This window comes from Aethalodelphis obliquidens, unplaced genomic scaffold (assembly GCF_003676395.1).
Source record: "Aethalodelphis obliquidens isolate GAN/ISIS:26980383/991018 unplaced genomic scaffold, ASM367639v1 scaffold3, whole genome shotgun sequence".
Taxonomy (NCBI): Eukaryota; Metazoa; Chordata; class Mammalia; order Artiodactyla; family Delphinidae; genus Aethalodelphis; species Aethalodelphis obliquidens.
This window is the reverse complement of record NW_020837947.1, coordinates 14,399,588-14,418,467: the sequence shown is the minus strand read 5'-3', so window position 1 is coordinate 14,418,467 and position 18,880 is coordinate 14,399,588. Positions and strand designations below refer to the sequence as shown.

Below are 18,880 nucleotides of genomic sequence, written 5' to 3'. Positions count from 1 at the left end.
ACCACGTGACAGAAATTGTCCTACTTGCTAATGCAGCTGAAAATAAAATAGACGAAAATCCCTATCTTTTGAAAGTTACATCACAGTGGGGGTGAGAGATAATACACGTGGTAAACCACTAAAATATACATTAAATAGTCACAACGCTACAGGGAAAAAAACAAGAGGAAAGGAGATCTTTGTCTCTCTCCTGTAGCACCTAAGCTCCTTGAGGATAAAGATTTGCCTCTTGTTCATGCTGTGTCTCCTGTAACCAGAGTGCCCAGCAAACAGCAGGTATTCAACTCGTATTTTTTGAATGAAATACAAGGCAGCTACTCAGTTCTTGGACACATTTTCTACTTTTTAAGAACATACCAACTAAGTAATCTGTATCAACTAGGCTATAAGTCAATGGATAAGCGGCGCTAATCTCTGGAGCACGCCTTCCAATTCCTTAAGCTGCTCAAAATTATTTTATCTTTGCAGTTACCGCTATGCACTGGCTCAAAGGGTTCATTACGTGGGTATGGACGGAGTGCTTTTCACTCCCAGCTAAATCGACCAAAGATCACTGAAATAGGCAGGTGGCCTCCGGGGTACCGGTGAAACACGTGAGACGTTCAGGGCGGCGGGGAGCAAAGGGCGGACCGCTGTGCGAGGCCATACAAGCTCCCAGAACAAAGTAGTGCACTAACCTCTCCGCGGGAAGAAAAGACAGACGCGCCAAAGGCGCACGCTCCTGCGCCTCCGCCGCAGGCAAGAGACAGAGTACCGGCTGCAGTCCTGCGCTCCCGCAGCCAGTCCCAACACCGACCTAGCGCCCCGCCCAGCGCCCGACACTGCGCAGGCGCACAGGACTCCTGGCCCAGCGGAGCGTAAGCCGCCCGGTCCACGTGACCGTCGGAGCACGTGACCCGTGCTGCCGCGACCTTATCCGCTCCCTGGTCCCTGCGACGTCCCGGTCCCTGGTTGCTTCCGCCTTCCGCCCACTTCCTTATTCCGCTTCTCTCGTTGCCCTCAGCAGTCCCCGCCTTCGTCCCCGGAAGATCTCCGCGTCCTCGGCCATTGTTTTTCTCTTCTACTGGCACCAAATAAAGTTTCTTCATTCAAAAGCAGTTTTTTAATCCACATCCCTCCCTTTCTCAGCTCCTCCCCCGCGCCTGCACCGCCTCCTTTCCTGCGGCGAGTGAAACCCGAGCGTTGGCGTGGGGAGCGCGGAAGGCGATGGCGGGGCCTCCGGTGTCTCTCTCGGCCCGGGACGTAGGGTTCGTGTCGCTTTCCTCGCCCGCTCCGCTCCTTTTCCTCCTCCCCACTTTTGCGGAGAGCTGGGCCTCGTCGGGAACCTGTGGGTACCAGCGGGGAAGCAGCGGCGGGCCGGAGGCGCCTGCTCCCCGCCGCCAGCGAGTTCCATCCCGCTGTCCGGGCTCCGCTTCCCGGGGGCGGTGCCTCGGTTTCTAACGGCTCGCGGGGAGGCGAGGGCTAGGCGGCTGCTCTCCGGGCTCCAGGCTCGGATCGGCTTTGCAGCTTCTTCCTTACGCTGATTCGTGGCTTCTTCCCTGCCTACACGGGAACGGATTGCGAACCACGACTGAAAATCTCCGCTTACCCCCACCTCTCTCTACAATGGTGGTTCAGGGGTTTTGATAGTCTTCTATTAATGTGAATCAGTTAACGTGTCTTTCAAGTGGTTCGATACGGTTATTTTTTTGGTTTTGGGTTTTTTTTTAAACTTACGCATGACTGTCTTGAAAGTGTATGCCTCCTTTCAGAGTGTTGCAGCGCGTGGCTTTAATCATATTTTAATTGATAAACCTACTTTGGGGGGGTTAAAGTTGTCTGCAAAAGTTAGGGATCTGAGATCTGTCGAGAAATGTGTTTCTTCCTATTGCTGACCAGATTAATTCATAATCCCACTATAACAAGTGCCTGTACCTTCTTGCGTTTTAGGCGTCATGTTATAGATTCTATAAAATTATATCTCTCTGTATAAATTGAGAGGCCCAATTTATATTTGAAATATGTCCTTACTGCGAAAGATGGCAAAACACAAGAGCACTTGGAAGAAATTGACTGTACCGGCAGTAGATTGAGGCCAGAGAGGCCAATGTCCCAGAATTTAAGCATGTGCTCACCTTCAGGCAAATATAGGGAGTGTCTGCGTCCTTAAATTTTGAGTCCTAGGCATCTCTGCTCTCACGCAAGTCCTAGACCTGAGACCTTACCCTTAGAGATGGAAGCCTCTGAGGAAATTTACTAGCTGGAAAAATAGACTAATTTTCCAGTTAAGTAAAATCTCAAAGGACTGGCACTTCTTTTCGTGTCTGCTGCCTTGGAAAATTCAAGTGTCAATTGATTGAATATTCTTTCTCTTCTCCCAAGGAATTAGTAGTAATTGTTAAAAGTTAAATTCTGATCAGAGCAGTTACTATGCATATTAAAACCTACTCACTGTAAAACACCACAGAATCAGAAAGCACTTTTCCTATTTTCTTGCTATTTTTTTGAGTTTTATGGTTAACATTTGAGGAAGCCTCTTGAAAAAATACTCAGGGTATATAACCCTATTTTTAAAAATTGCAGTAAGGTCTTTGAGTTTTTAGTAGTGTCATGATCCCACATTAAAGCTAGAATAGGAGATTTGGGCAGAAGTATTCCAACTTTCTTCATTTTTACTTTGTCTCTGGTGATCTGAAGATATACATGAACTGATCAGTTAAGTTTTGTGCTTTCTATCTAAAAACTGCACAGTACTAAAGTCTTTTTTCTAACCGAATCATGTATGTCCTTAAACTAAACATACAGTGATAATCGGTAACCCTTGATTTTTGCATGTCTAAAGTCAAGAGTATCTTTAATTTTTGATTCAGGTATACTCAAGTTTTGTTCCTCTCCAGGTTTCTTCATTCTTTGACACTTTTTGAAAATCTCTAATTTTCTGGTTGGGAGAGCAAGAGGGTAATCTGCCTTAATTTTGTTTAGGGGCAGAGAGGATGGAAGGAGTTATTAGGCAGGTAAAGAAGGCAGCAAGAAAAACCTTAGAAAAGAATTAAGTTGGCTAAGAGTATAGACAAAGAAGCAGGTTCATAAATATTTTTCATTATATTTTTCTGGCACAGTAAAGTCTTTCAGGCAGTTTTCCATCCATTGCCTCATTCATCTTTCTAAGTAGAAGTCGCTTAGTAAGTAATAGACCGAGGAGGAAAACCTGTTTGATTTTTAGGATAACTCTTTTTCTGTCCTATCCCATTGTTAAATTGGTTTCCGATTAAGGAAAATAAAAGGAATACAATGAGAAAGATAAGAAAGATTAAGTGGACTCCAGGGTAGAGCCTGGAATTTGAGGCACAAAGAGTGCTTAGCTTTTACGATATACCAGAGAGGTTTTCAGATTTTCCTGTGTTACTGTAGGAGTTGGGCAATGCTGGTTTACTTTACAGGGCTTGTATGAGAAGGAATTTGAATTTAAATGAGGTGTTCCAGAAACTGAAAGATGACCAGCCTTCTAATGTTAATGCTACTAAGTAATATACTGTGTATATGACTCTTTTCTAGGTCATTTGCATATCTTACAGTTAAAGACAGATTACCACAGATCTTAACCAAGGCTATTGATACATTGCATCGACATAAAAGTGAATTTTTCGAGAAACATGGAGAGGTAAGAATTGTGTTTTAACATTAATTCTTTTTTGGTTAACTCTAACAGAAACACAATAAACAGTTTTCCCTCTGTGGTAATGGTCATTCCACCTGGAGATAAATTCATATGGTGAAACTTAAAAAAATAAAGGCAGGCTAGATAAGGCAACATAATGTTGATATGAGATCTGTGTTGTTCTTTGATTTTTCAACTTAAGAATTTTAATTTTAATTTTAAGAATTTAAATGTTTATAATAGTTTTTGAAAGACATAAAATGTAGTTTTGAAATGTATTAGTTTTTTCCTTCTTAAATTTAGTTACATAAAAATTTGCTACCCTAGAGGAATTATGGATATATATGTGTACATATATACTTATATTTGTAGATGAAATACTTATATATAAATTAATTACATGTAAACTATTCATATATATGTGTGTGTGTGTGTGTGTGTGTGTGTGTGTATTTTTTTCCCCCCTGTATTTCTGCAGAAAGGCCTGGAAGCTGAAAAGAAAGCAATTTCTCTTCTTTCTAAATTACGGAATGAATTGCAAACAGATAAACCAATTGTTCCTTTGGTTGAGAAGTTTGTTGATACTGACCTATGGAATCAGTACCTAGAATATCAACAGAGCCTTTTAAATGAAAGTAATGGAAAACCAAGGTGGTTTCTCTCACCGTGGTTGTTTGTAGAATGCTACATGTATCGAAGAATTCATGAAGCAATTATCCAAAGGTAAGTATATAGCCATCAAATAACAAATGTTTTAGATAATTTGTGCTTTTTTAAAAATTATAAAATGGTAAGTTTTAAAATAAAAACCAGTAGAAGCCTGTATTCAGTTCAACAGATATTAATGGCACTATTGGAAATTTCTGCAAATGTTATTGCTCTAATACATTCTTGGCAATTACAATCCACTTGCCCAGAAGAGACCTAAGATTGAATATCTGAATAGGATATTCAGATATAAAAATCCTTATAAAAACTTACTTATTTGTAGAGTAAAACAAAATGTACTTATTGAGCAGAAAATGTTAATTTGAAATAATTATTTATATAAAAAATCAAGACAGGACAAAGTAAGCATATGTTTTGTTTATAAAAATAGATAATATGTGAGAATTATTTGGTGAAAGGAGTCACTATATTGTTTTATGCACTATCTTAATAATTTTTAGCTCTTTATTTAACAGCTAGATTAGAAAAAAATAATTTTTTAAAATAATTAATTTTTTTTTTGTCCGCGTTGGGTCTTAGTTGCGGCACATAGGATCTTCATTGTGGCGCGCAGACTTCTCTCCAGTTGTGGCGTGCAGGTTTTCTCTTCTCTAGTTGTGGCGCACAGGCTCCAGAGTGTGTGAGATTAGTAGTTGGGGCACACGGGCTTAGTTGCCCCACGGCATGTGGGATCTTAGTTCCCTGACCAGGGATCGAACCTGCATCCCCTGCATTGGAAGGTGAATTCTTTACCACTGGACCACCAGGGAAGTCCCCCAAATAATTTTTTATAAGTTTGTTTATACTAATTTAATTTTTCCGAGGAAAATTCTGACAGAGAACTGACCTGTAGAGCAGAAGAAAGTGTAATATGGATCATTCTTTTAGCTCACAGGTTACAGAAATACAGGTTTGCTGAATAAGAGGAATCCTTTGGTATCTGTTCCTAAACATAGCATAGGATAATTGTAAACAATCGATTAAACCAGCACTACTATTAAAATAAAAAGATGACTTTGGGGCTTCCCTGGTGGCGCAGTGGTTGAGAGTCTGCCTGCCGATGCAGGGGACACGGGTTCGTGCCCCACTCCGGGAAGATCCCACATGACACGGAGTGGCTGGGCCCGTGAGCCGTGGCCGCTGAGCCTGCGCGTCTGGAGCCTGTGCTCCGCAACGGGAGAGGCCGTGGCGGTGGGAGGCCCACATACCGCAAGAAAAAAAAAAAAAAAAGATGACTTTGGGGAACATGTGTAAATTTGAGTCTATTCACTATTTTTTTTCTGTCTTCATCTTTATAAATTATTTTATCATCTTTATAAATTATTTTAAAGTCAAAAGTTTTTGTATTTGCTGAATAAGTATATTTTAGGTCTTGTGCTTTAAAAGCAGAATATAATGTTAAAAAGATAGCACATTTTCTGGCTGACAGATCCAAGCAAAAGACTATAGCAAACACTAGGCACTGTCATATATTGAACAGCAGCTCCGTTCTAGTTACTTTGCAGCCCAGTGAAGTATAGGTATTATGATTTCCATTTTACAGTGGAGGAAACTGAGGCTCAAAGAGATTAGTAACTTGCCCAGGGCTGCAAGGTTAGTAAATGGTAGAGCCAGTATTTGAGCCTGGTCTGTGTAAATTGGATTAGAGCCCTCAAACAAGTAGTACATTTGGATATCTTTCCGGGACTAAGGTTAGTCTGACGTTCTGGGTGATGGTTTCATAACTTTGGAAAATATCCATGGTATTAGACAAGGCTGCTGAAGTGCTGAAATGCTGAGTGGCACCCTGAACAGGCTTAGTGGAGTTTGGAAGTTAGAAAGGTAAAAGGAATGCTGTTTCTGAGTTTGATTTTAGAGGCGGATCAGGTTCAGAGAATGAAAACTCTAAGGCAGGAGCTTACAAACCTGGCTGCACATTTGTCACCCAGTTGGGGAAAAGTTTCTTGTTTTGTTTTTAAACATACAGATTTGGAAATTGTTACATTAAATCCTGATGATTTAATTTGTCTGTGGTGGGGCCAGCATATCAGTTTTTCTTTCCAGGCCCCAGGGAGACTCTGCCCAGTCTGTGCTGCTCAACCCATTGGTCCAAGAATAGCTTGATAAAAGGGGTAGAGGCAAAATTCAGCTTTAAGTTCCAGGAATGAGGGTGTTAGTCAGCCATGGGTGTGGAGCTCTCCTAAGGTGATTTCTGTGGCAGATACTTGAAGGTCCGGGGATTTGTCTGATACTGTACCATACTCAGGTGTCAGGTCGGTGTAAAGAAAGGCTGTCCTACAGCAGAACTAGCACTGAAGTAGTTTGTTTGTTTTAATTGAAGTACAGTGATTTACAATATTGTGTTAGTTTCAGGTGTACAGCAAAGTGATTCAGATAAATATATATGTGTGTGTATATATATTTTAGATTATTTTCCATTATAGGTTATTACAAGATATTGAATATAGTTCTTCGTGCTATGTAGTAAATCCTTGTTGCTTATCTATTTTATGTATAGTAGCTTGTATCTGTTAATCCCATACTCCTAATTTATCACTACCCCTGAGGTAGTTTTTAAGTGTCCAATTTGTTAGGGCTCTTATAGGAAGAATTCCTATCCTGTGTCAGTGACGCCTCCAGAGTGACCAAAGAATGGTCTTCCTAACTTTTGCAGGATCCCAAAGCACACATTAGCTGTAAGATATGTTTCTGTTGATTTTGCCCCTTACACTGAAACATACTTCTAATTTTCTTTGTCAAGATGTATATTTTGTTTTTTTTTAGAGTTAAATGGTTGAAAATCTGCAAATCTAAATTAAGATTCAAAGTCTTAGCCATATGTAAAATTTAAATATATTAAGTAAATATACTTCAGATATTGAAAGATGAAAGTATGGAGAAAATGGCAGACATTTTTAAGCTTTTATTGAAGTGTGATATACATGCAGAACAGCGCACATGTCTTAAGTGTTCAGTAGTCTTTACCAGAACATGCTGTGTCCCCAGTGCCTGGATCAAGAGGCAGAATTTAGGCCCCTTTGGATCCACTTCTAGTCACCACCATCACTGCCCCTTAAGGGTAACCACTATCCTGACCTGCATTAGTTTTGCCTGTTTTTAAACTTCATTTAAATGAAATTTTATGGAAGTAGTTCTGTGTCTGGTTTCTTTTACTTAGCATTACATTGGTGAGACTCACCATACTGTTGCGTATAATTGTAAACCATTAGTTTTCATTGCTGTATAGCATTGCTTGATACGAATACATGACAATCTGTTGACCTGTTCTATTGTTGATGGATATTTGAGTAGTTTCCAGTTTGGGGCTATTATGAAGAGTGCTGCTACAAATACTCGAACACATATTCTTGGTGAACATACGTGTGTGTTTCTGTTGCGTATATACCTAGGAGAGAACCCCTGGGTCATTGTGTACACATATACAGCTATAGTAGATTCTAAAATAGCAAACGTTTTAAAATCTGAAATCATTTATAGCTATGTGAGTTTGCTCTCTTAAATATAAGGAACAAGTCTCATTCTTAACATGAGGTGTGACTTTAAATTAATGAAGGATTTGTTAATAAAGCACTAGAACAAGGGTCCACAAACTTTTTATGTGAAGGGCCAGACAGTCAATCTTTTAGGCTTTGGAGGACACGTGGTCTTTGTTGCAGCTCCTCAGCTCTAGCGGTGCCGAAGCAGCCATTGGCAGTATGTAAATGAGCATGGCTGGGTTCCCATAGAACATCAGTTATAGACCCTGAAATTTGAATTTCATGTGTCACAAAATCTTCTTTTTAAATTTTTTTCAACTCTTCAAGAATGTGCAAACCGTTCTGAGCTTGCAGATCATACAGAACAGGTGGTGGGCCAGAGGGAGTCTGCAAGCTGCAGTCTGCTGACCCCTGCAGTTGAACCCACGCACCCAAATAAGTTTTGTCCTTTTAAGTCACCTCGAGAGACTGATTCACTTCAGCAATGCTGCCATTGCTAAAAACGTCTTTTAATTCTTTGGAACTTCTTTCAGAGCCAGTTTACAAACCTCAAAAAAAGATTAGTCTCATTATTTTTTAGTCACTCCTCATTTTTGATCAAAAATATTTTATTCCATTTGATTTACTTGCCTCATTCTACTGAAATTGCTCTGAGTGACTTTTGGCTGTTTCCAAAAACAAATTAAACTCCAAAGGATGAAGGTATACTGTCACTGATAGGACGTTTAATAATGTGCCACAGGTTCTGAAGAAAATCCCCAGAGAGGAATTCCAAAAGTGCTTTGAGCAATGGCAACATTCCTGGACTAAGGGTGTAGCTTCCCAAGGTGACTGACTGAGAAGGGAGGCAGCCATCATTTGGATGTGTAAATTCTGGTACGTTTTTGGTTTTGATTTTAATCAATCCCATTGCATCAGCCATATTGCCTTTTTACCCTAAGGTAGAAGACCCATGGAAAAAGTAGCTAATTTTGAAGAACAGATGATCTGAATGTTGTTGATGTTTGATTCTGTAAAGTCTTTTATGTTAGTATTTCTGTCTTCTGAGTTGTGTTTTTCTTAGGCCAGTATTAATATTATTTGATCTCTCATTGGACAACATGAAGATGTAGCCATGGCACATACATCACCATTGGTCAAAGTCAACTTGGGAGTAAAAGTTGCTAAAAAATTAAGAATCTACACATAACTGATCAAAATTTGTCATTATAATAAAATTTACATTAATACTGTCTGATCTATCTCAAGTAGTCATTGGGTTCCCATAATCTGTATTTGACTCTATTAGTAATCACTACATTGTATTCAACTATTCTGTTTATATGTTTGTTACTTGGAACCTGGCCACCCTGAGCACCCAAAAGAATGTTTGTTGAACTAAAGCAATTGTCTTGAAATTTTGTTTCTTTTTCTCCTTTTGCCCTGAAAACCCACTGGGTAAGTAATTATAGATACAGTCCCTATAATTATTTAATGCTTCCGGTAAAATATTTGATTAAGGAACATTTGACAATTAGTTAAAATGAGTGTGGGGATTTACTTTTGCATAATTTGTTTAATTTGATTTATTTTGTGTAACTTGATTATTATTTTTGTGTAACTTGATCTATGTTATACCTAGTAAAGATTACCAGTGAGTTTTTAGATGGGCTGCTACTATTCTCTTTCCTTTAATAAACTGCAATTACCCAAATATTAAAAAAAAAGGTAGTTATATAAATGTTCACTTATGCTTTTTTCCTACTTTAGTCCACCAATCGACGACTTTGATATATTTAAAGAATTAAAAGACCAAAATTTCTTTGAGTCTCAGGAATCTATCATTGCTTTATGTACTCACCTGCAAGAGTTGATGAAAACTATTGAAGACCTAGATGAAAATCAGCTGAAAAATGAGTTTTTTAAAGTTCTTCAGGTAAATATAATAATTAATCTCCTGAGTTTATTTAAATAGTTGAAAAATAAACTGGTACACGTTTAACAGCAAAGCATGTTTACATATTGTCATTTAAGTTATCAGTGATCATTTTTTATCATTTTAATAATTATCTGTTCGAGAGATGAAAATCCATTTAATCTCTGAAAAGGGGTTTTGAAGTTTCTTCTCCTCCCACTGGAGGTTTTAGTGGCACAGGAGTCATCTGGCTTCATAGCTCTGTCATTCTTGAGAGATACTGAGGTCCACAGTCATCTGATCGGCCCAGCCTGACTTGGCTTTGAATGTTGGCCGTGTCACTTACTTGTGTTTGGACCTGAAGCAAGGTACTTGATGTTTCTGAGCTTCAGTTTCCTCATCGGTTAACTGAGGGTGGTACTATGTGCCTCGCAATTTGACCTGAGAATTAAACTAGCTTCGTTCCTGTAAGTGTTGGGCACAGAGTGGAGCACAGCTGTTGTGCAGTTGTCATCAGCAGGTGGAAACAATCGGGTGGCCCATGGCCTATTTCATATGCTTTTATTACATTTCTTCATCTATCTTGTCTTAAGTTTAGTTTTGAATTCTCATTCAAAACATCCTCAAATTTAAAATATATCATTATAATCAGAACTATTTGAAAGTATGTGGTTTTACCCAGCAGTTTCCTCAGACCTTATTTCCCGAAAGACGTTTGAAACATTTCCATAAAGAGATGTTTGAAAGTGCTCGGAAGAGACATAAAGCGGGGAAGGGGGACCTGGAGTGGTGGGGGAGGGGTGCGGAGCTGCAGTTTTAAGCCTGGCCCCCAGGGAAGGGCCTGCTAAGGAGGGGGGCGGGCCCCGAGGCAGGTGAAGGAGGGGGTCCCCTCACGTCTGGGTGGAGCTTCCTGCGGAGCCCTGAGCGGGGAGCCTGCCAGGTGTGTGGGAGACCCTGCCGGGGAGGCCTCAGGGAATGGGGAGCAGAGGTGAGAGGGCCTGCGGGCCGCGGCTGCACAGAAGCCAGGCTGCCTCCGGAGCAAAGGCGAGGACTTTGGTTTTTACTCACAGTGAAGTGGGAAGCTGTTAGAGGGTTTTGCTCAGAAGAGTAACTTTTTTAAAAAAATAAATTTATTTATTGTATTTACTTCTGGCTGCGTTGGGTCTTCCTTGCTGCGATCGGGCTTTCTCCAGTTGCAGCGAGCAGGGGCTACTCTTCGTTGCGGTGCGCGGGCTTCTCACCGCGGTGGCTTCTCTTGTTGCGGAGAACGGGCTCTAGTGCTCTAGTTCTCAGAAGATCAATTTAATAAATTCTAGTGCAACTCTTAGTTGCAGCACGCGGCCGCTAGAGCGCAGGCTCGGTAGTTGTGGCACGCAGACTTCAGTAGTTGTGGCTCGCGGGCTTTAGAGCGCAGGCTCAGTAGTTGTGGCGCACGGGCTTAATTGCTGCGCAGCATGTGGGATCTTCCCAGACCAGGGCTTGAACCCGTGTCCCTGCATTGTCAGGTGGATGGATTCTCAACCACTGCACCACCAGGGAAGCCCAGAGGAGTAACATTAAATGACTTTTTTCAAGGATTACTTCCGAGGACAGGCCGAAGGCACAAGGGTGGGAATGGGGAGATTTGTTACTACAGTGACTCAGGTGAGGGCAGACTGGACCAAGTTGGTAGCATCAGAGATGGTAAATGTCACCAGATTCTGGATGTACCTTGAAAGTAGAGGCTACCGAATGTGCTGATAGTTGTGGGATGTGATAAAGTCCTGATGAAACTTGGAGGGCGAGCAGAGTAAGCTGAATGATGAAGCAGGAAAGGCATATTTTGAGTTTGGAAGAAAAGTGGTCATGGTTCTGTTAACTAATAAACCGGAGTATTATTTCCCCCTCTCACTATTATACTTAGCTTAGAATTAGAAAAGAAAAGAAAAAACAAATCAGCATGTCACTCGCTGCCCCTAGCCAGCCCATTCTTTTGGGAAATCATCTTCTTTGAATATGTTCTTTGTCCCGTAAGTATAATAAACTGTGAAGAAGAAAGCATACTGATCTATCTTCTGTCATGTAGTTCAGCCAGCTACCCCAGACTGCCCCTCTTCTCCCACGTAAAGGAAGCCAAAGTTGTCCCCATTAGTGCTCACAATGACCAGCAGGTTACCTCCCTACAGGAAGCCTGAAGGTGTCTTAGTTTCTAGGGAATTATTGATGCTTTTAAAAGCCACAGCACTCCACCGCTGTTCACACAAATATTTCAGTGTCAACTTCATCAAACACTGTTCTAGATGCCGGGCATGTGGTGGTGAGGAAAACAGACTAGTCCTTGTTGCCATTGAACTTGTAATCCTGAAGGAATATAAATGAATAATGGCACAAATAAATACAGAGTTACACACTGGAAGATGATCTGAAGGAAATGTGCCATAGGCTAACAGAGACCCTGACCTCAGCTGGAGAGTGCCGTCGTGTGTGCCGTTGTATGTTTCTTCATCAAATTTGGACGCTTGAGTTATCTTTCTTTTTAAAATAATATCCTTGGTTGGAACATGCACTTTCCTCTTATTTTGAATCACAGAATACTAGAGCCTGTTTGGGCTAACATTTATTGAATACTTCTGTATGCCAGCTTTGGGGTACATTACTTACATGCATTATGTCAAATACTCAGAATGACTCTACGAGCTAAGTGCTATTATTATCTCATTTTTCAGTTGTGAAATTTGAGCCTTAGAGCTTAATTTACCAGTGGTTGTTTATTGGAGATGCTAGGATTTGAACCCAGGTCTGTCTGATTCTAGAGCCTACAGTTCTAAACATGTACTTTTAGTTAGAGCTTAAAAAAATGGGGCTACATACCATTTTCTACAAAATAAACTTGAGTATTTCAAAGTAGAATAATAGATTATTAGAGTTGGAAGAATCTTTGGTTATCACCGTGTTCAATTTCTTTATTTTACAAGTGAGAGAACTAAATCCCAGAAAAGTTGCCAGGTCCTCAGGATGGGGGAATTTTTATTTTCTCTTGACTCTGGATTATAAAGTAAACTTTGTAGCCTCATTTTTACAGCAGCTGATCATGTTCTAATAATATGTGCAAGATGCAAAAACTTTCACTCTGATTAAACGATGTGAGTGCTAAAATCATTCAAACTGTTTTTTTTCTTAAGTTCATTGCATACTGGCTAAAGTTTCATTGTTTTACCTTTTTTATACAGTATACTTAGAGAAAATGTAGATTGGGTGGACATTTTATACTAAGAATTTTATGAATACTTTTAGCAACCCCACCTCCCATCACATCCTACGTAATAGAGTTTTTGTTGGTTATTCAAAAGAAGGGTAAATGATTTGTGCTTTTTCTTTTTCAGATTTCACTGTGGGGAAATAAGTGTGATCTGTCTCTATCAGGTGGGAAAACTATTTCTCAGAAGATCAATTTAATAAATTCTTTGGAAGACCTAAAACCTTTCATTTTAGTGAATGACATGGAACATCTTTGGTCATTGCTTAGCAATTGCAAAAAAAAAAGAGGAAAAGCAGCTATTACTCGAGTGGATATTGTTCTGGATAATTCTGGGTTTGAACTTGTTACAGATTTAGTATTAGCTGACTTACTGTTGTCCTCTAAACTGGCTACTGAGATCCATTTTTATGGGAAAACGATTCCATGGTTTGTTTCTGATACTACTCTACATGATTTTAACTGGATAATCAAACAACTAAAACATTCTAATCATAAGTGGGTGTCCAAATGTGGGGTTGACTGGGAAAACCATATTAAAACGGGCAGATGGGTTTACCTCGATCACATGTTTTGGACTCTGCCTCATGAATTCAGTGCAATGCCTCAAGTCGCTCCTGACTTATATGCTACACTACAAAAGGCACATTTAATTTTATTTAAGGGTGATTTGAATTACAGGAAGTTGACGGGGGACAGAAGATGGGAATTTACCGTTCCATTTCATGAGGCTTTGAATGGCTTCCACCCTGCACCTGTCTGCAGTATAAGAACATTAAAAGCTGAAGTTCAGGTTGGTCTGCAGCCTGGGCAAGGTGAACAACTCACAGCTTCTGTGCCCAACTGGTTGACCATTGGGAAATATGGAATATTTCAGTTTGATGGTCCGCTTTGACTTGCTGTAGGAACTCTCAGTTGGGTAGGAAGATCTGACAGTCACTCTTCATCCCCAGAAAAGCTCTGGGAAGGTGGGCTTCTCAGTGCTCTTTGACACACACACACACTGATGCTTTCTCCTTTGAACGTTTTGCCCCGCTACATTGTTTTGGGGATAGGTGGATTACACTGGTTACAGATAGTTACATTTATGTTGGAATTTTAGTAACTTATTTCAAGTTAAATGCATCATTTCAAATGGTTTTAATGAACTTATTTTCAATTGGGCAGAAATATAAGTGAATTCTGCTTTAAAAGTTAACATTTTAAAAAATACTGTGCTGCATGGTATTTAATATTCTAGGAGGCATGGAATTTTACTCAACTTGATTTTGGGCTCTAGAGATAAGGGCTCAGTGAAGATATATTTACATGTTAAATATGCTTTGTAAAGAGAGGCATTTCTTAACAACTGTGATATCTGAACACACGAAAGTAAAACTTACCTCATAAGTTAATTCTTAATTTTGTTCTCCTTGAATTTTATTTCATTTCAAAAACCTGTATTATTTGCACGCATTTGTATTTTGATTGACCTGTAGAATGGATGGTAGGAAACACAAAATTGAACAGAAGGAAACAAATAGTACTTGAAGAAATGTAATATCTTTTACAGTAATTCTATTTGTGATGTCCATAATCAACTGAATTATATTATTTTAACACATAAATGTTTTAAATGAGTGGGATTGCTCTACAGTTTAAAAAAAATGCTTTAGGTAGGAAAGATTCTTCTGCATTGACTTTGTACTACCAACGAGTTAATTCACCTTTTATAATCTTACACATTTATTGGTGATCACAGCTATTAAAGACTAAGTTTCAGGTCAGTTTGGTTTGAAACTGAAATTGGAAATAAACCTGGGAACGTTTTCTTGCACCAGAATAATAAAATGAATTGTAAATTTTACTGAAAATCTCACTGGTTTTATCTTCCAGTGGGGGAAGGTCAAGAAGGGAAGATTAAAAATGAGGTCTTTATGATGAAGAAACTCATAATGTATATTATAGATGTTGTCCAAGCAGTTGTTAAATTATGTCACTTAAATGAAGTGATAGTCTGTGCCCTTGCTAAGTGCTTAAAATTGTTTTGGTAAAATGTTTATATAAAGCTGCACATTTTGGATTTACTCATTTCCTCATCTACATGTGTTCCTGTTTTAAACATTGTTACTAAAATACTGAGCACGTGAGAATTACTTGTAGACACTTGCCATAAACTAGAAGACAATTGTACATTTGTATTGACTTCATAGCCACAGCAGGAGCAATGCTATAATACATTACTTTTTTCCAAAGCATGGGATTTTTTTTCTATGTTCATGTTTTATTAAGAACATGAGATTATGAGGAAGTAGTTCACCCTCTCCTACAAGAAAGAGAGCAAGGAAGCAAACTAGAGCCAGCAAGAAGTTGGCACCATGGGAGAGGAAGTCAAGGCGGCACTTTTAAAAATGCTTATTTAGCAGGAGGGAGGGGCCTCTTGGAGTTTAACCAGTTGTTTTTTTTTTTTTAATAATTTTTATTTTTTATCTATTTATTTTTGGCTGCTTTTGGGTCTTCGTTGCTGCACGTGGGCTTTCTCTAGTTGCGGCGAGCGGAGGCTACTCTTCCTTGTGGTGCGCGGGCTTCTCATTGTGGTGGCTTCTCTTGTTGTGGAGCATGGGCTCTAGGCATGCAGGCTCAGTAGTTGTGGCTCGCGGGCTCAGTAGTTGTGGCTTGGGGACTCTAGAGCGCAGGCTCAGTAGTTGTGGCACACAGGGTTAGTTGCTCCGTGGCATGTAGGATCCTCCCAGACCAGGGCTCGAACCCGTGTCCCCTGCATTGTCAGGTGGATTCTCAACCACTGCGCCACGAGGGAAGCCCTTAAGCAGCATTCCTGAGATAAAATTCACACACAGTTCATCCATTTAAAGTGTACAGTATTTTAGTACAGTATGTTCACAGAGCTGTGCCCCCATGACCACAGTCTAATTTCGGAAAGTTTTACATTCTCTAAAAGAAACGCTGCACCCGTTGGTAGTCACTCCCCAGCCCCCTCTCCTCAGCACTTGGCAACTAGTAATCTGTTTTCCGTCTGTCGATTTACCGCTTGTAAGATGTATCAGTACTTCATTCCTTTTTTTTTCCTGAATAATATTCCATTGTATGGATATACCATATATGGGTCTACCATATTTATCCATTCATGAGTGAATGGACATTTGGTATGTTTCCACTTTTTGACTATTATGAATAATGCTGCCATGGACATTCATGTACACGTGATTGTATGTATGTGTGTTTTCAGTTCTCTTGGGTATGTACCTAGGTGTAACAGTGCTAGATCCTGTGGCAGTTACATTTAACATTTTGAGCGACTGCCAGTCTCCCAAAGTGTTTGCAGTGTTCTACATTCCACATGAGGGCTCCAATTCTACATCCTTGTCAGCACTTGTTATTGTCTGTGATTTTCATTATAGCCATGCTACTGGGTGAGAAGCAGTATCTCACTGTGGTTTCAATTTGTATTTCCCTGGTGTTGAACATGTTTTCATGTGTTTATCGGTCATCTGTATATTTTTGGAGAAGTGTCTTCAATTCTTTTCTCCATTTAAAAATTAGATTATCTTTTGTCATAAGAGTTTTAATTTTTAAAATTATGTTATTTTTGGCCATGTTGCCATTCGTCATGCAGGATCTTAGTTCCCCGACCAGGGATCAAGCCCTTGCCCCCTGTGGTGGAAGTGCAGAGTCTTAACCACTGGACAGCCAGGGAAGTCCCAAGAGTTTATGTTTACTTATTTTTTATTGTAAGAGTTCTTATATCTTTTGCATACAAGTCCCATCAGATATATAATTTGCAAATATTTTCTCCCATTCTATGGGGTGTCTTTTTGTTTACAGCACAAAAGTTTTACGTTTTCACGAAGTCTTCTTTATATTTTTTGTTTCTCTTTTGTTGGAAAACACTGATTTTTGAACTGCTTCTTAACATCACCTAAGGGCCTCTGAAATGAGGGCTGGAGACACCCAATGGACAGGGCTCTGCCTGTCGCCTTCTCCTGCTTCCCCACCTGTTTCTGCCCCAGCAGGTTTGGCCTATATATTCTGTTTGGTGTAGGTACAGAGGAGCACGATGAGGGAAGCTGGGGCTCTGGAGTCAGCTGGGGGTGAAGTTTCCACTGAAGAGCTGAGGGATCTTGGGAAACTCCTAAAATAGCATCTTCAATTGTTTCAACTGCTAACAATACCATACTTGCTTAGGTATGAAGTAACTCCTGGGTAAAGCAGCCTATAAATTTCATGCAACCCTTTTTTAGCAAGACATAGATCCAGTATCTTAGGTATATTATGATGAAAATGTGGATGAAGGGCAGGTAAATAATTAGGTGGAGGATGGCGGTTTATACTCCATTGATTTATGTTACTTTTTGTGTTTTTTGTTTGTTTGTTTGTTTGCGGTACGCGGGCCTCTCACTGTTGTGGCCTCTCCCGTTGCGGAGCACAGGCTCCGGACTCAGTAGTTGTGGCTTGGGGACTCTAGAGCGCAGGCTCAGCAGCCATGGCTCATGGGCCCAGCCACTCCGCGTCATGTGGGATCTTCCCGGACCGGGGCACGAACCCGTTTCCCCTGCATCGGCAGGTACTCTCAACCACTGTGCCACCAGGGAAGCTCTATGTTACTTTTTGATTAAACATGAAATGAACAAGATTTCTTGAGATGACCCAGCTTTTTTCTGTAATTTAAGGTGGCGTTTTGGTGTTTGATAAAATGCAGTAATGCTTTTGAACTTTTTAGTAGCCAGAACCCATGTTGTTCAACCTCAAGGTCATGTTTCTATAAAAGAAATTCCCACTGCAAAAGGCAATACCAACGTAATTCAAACCATTTTCTTAGATTTTAAGAAAACCATAGGGTGAATTGAAAACACAGTTCAGAGTTAGAATTATTAAAATTTCCTCTCCCACCCATTCTCCTAACAGCTCCCTCCGCCCAAGCCCTCACTGAGCCTTGTTCTGGAGCCTCTAACTCCACAAAACTTTCTGCCCTCTACTCTCCTGTTTCCCTGGACTGGGTGTGGGGAGTCAAGGAGACTCTGAACACTTCTACACATGCGTGTCTTACTACCATGATAAAGTGCTAATGCAGTGTCTGACATTTATGGTATGCGATAAATGATATCCTGACATTACAGAAAATGAATAAAGCAGAGGGAAAAAATGAGAAAAATAATAAGGATGTTATTCCATCACCTCCAATACTCCTGTTAAGATTTGGATGTATTTCTCCGTGCCTAGACATATTTTTTACATTTTTAAGACAAAAAACAAAAACCAGGTTTGTACTATTTAAATTAAAAAAAATTTTTGAAGTGGTTTTCCAGCTTCTGAAGTTTTAGTTTGGTTAATTGGTTTTGTTGTTGTCATTTTACTTTTGTAATTTTTGTCTAGTTTGCTATAATTAGTTCCGGCTGGAGGGATGGAAGATTTTTTTTTCCCCTTGGATAACAGTATGACCTGGGACTTAATAATGATCTGGGACTCATAAATACTTGATTGCTAATGCCTGGTCTCCTGTTAACTCCGTGACCTAAGTCACATTCTCACAATTTTACTGGAAAAGGAGAAGTTATTTCTGGTCAACTTGAACTACATTCAATCGCAAACCCAGATTCCCCTAGGGAAACGGGCGTCACGCTGAAAGATATCAGCATTCTGGCATCCCCTAGCGGCCACTTGAGTATTCCATGAACACTGATTTTTTCCCTTCATTTGTAAACTACAGATACTGTTGGGAGTGGAGTTAGTATACTCTGAGCCATCCAATCAGAGGCCACTGTTCACCTGGTTCTCCTAGCTTCCTGCTTTTCTTTGGTGGGTCACATTTCCCCCTTTCAGTTTATTTAACATCCACCTCGCTCTCAGACCTTCCAGAATTTTGGAGAAAGGAAAACCAGTTCTTAGGGAAGACACTTCTAAAGTGTTGAATCCCATCAGTTGTACATTTCTTG

General features: G+C 40.0%; 2 protein-coding genes across 9 annotated transcripts in view; one reads left to right on the top strand and one right to left on the bottom strand.

Annotated features, from left to right (window-relative positions):
• Positions 1-1,243, bottom strand: part of RMND1 (required for meiotic nuclear division 1 homolog) — a 39,967-nt gene extending 38,724 nt beyond the window's left edge. For 4 of the 6 annotated variants that reach the window (XM_027083260.1, XM_027083248.1, XM_027083258.1 and 1 more), the window contains exon 1: positions 678-1,240. The gene's annotated coding sequence lies outside the window, so the exon portion shown is untranslated. Of the gene's footprint in view, positions 1-677 lie in introns of all 6 variants that reach the window. The other 2 variants (XM_027083264.1, XM_027083270.1) reach the window with 1 other exon arrangement.
• Positions 1,157-15,020, top strand: DCPH1 (damage control phosphatase 1). Of its 3 annotated transcripts, none has more exons than XM_027083294.1 (5): positions 1,157-1,247; positions 3,535-3,640; positions 4,116-4,360; positions 9,571-9,736; positions 13,078-15,020. In XM_027083294.1, the coding sequence occupies exons 1-5, from the start codon at positions 1,207-1,209 to the stop codon at positions 13,843-13,845; spliced, it is 1,326 nt and encodes a 441-aa protein (XP_026939095.1). In that variant the 5' UTR covers positions 1,157-1,206; the 3' UTR covers positions 13,846-15,020. The 3 variants fall into 3 exon arrangements, with proteins under 3 accessions (XP_026939095.1, XP_026939112.1, XP_026939105.1); XM_027083311.1 differs by lacking the exon at positions 1,157-1,247 and adding an exon at positions 1,306-1,327; XM_027083304.1 differs by lacking the exon at positions 1,157-1,247 and adding an exon at positions 1,349-1,608.
• Positions 15,021-18,880: the final 3,860 nt, after the last annotated feature.

Coding starts and splice junctions, on each gene's coding strand:
- DCPH1 (XM_027083294.1), top strand. CDS start 1,207: ATGGCGGGGCCTCCGGTGTCTCTCTCGGCCCGGGACGTAGG. Junction 3,641..4,115: donor TTTTCGAGAAACATGGAGAG/GTAAGAATTGTG, acceptor GTATTTCTGCAG/AAAGGCCTGGAAGCTGAAAA. Junction 4,361..9,570: donor CATGAAGCAATTATCCAAAG/GTAAGTATATAG, acceptor TTCCTACTTTAG/TCCACCAATCGACGACTTTG.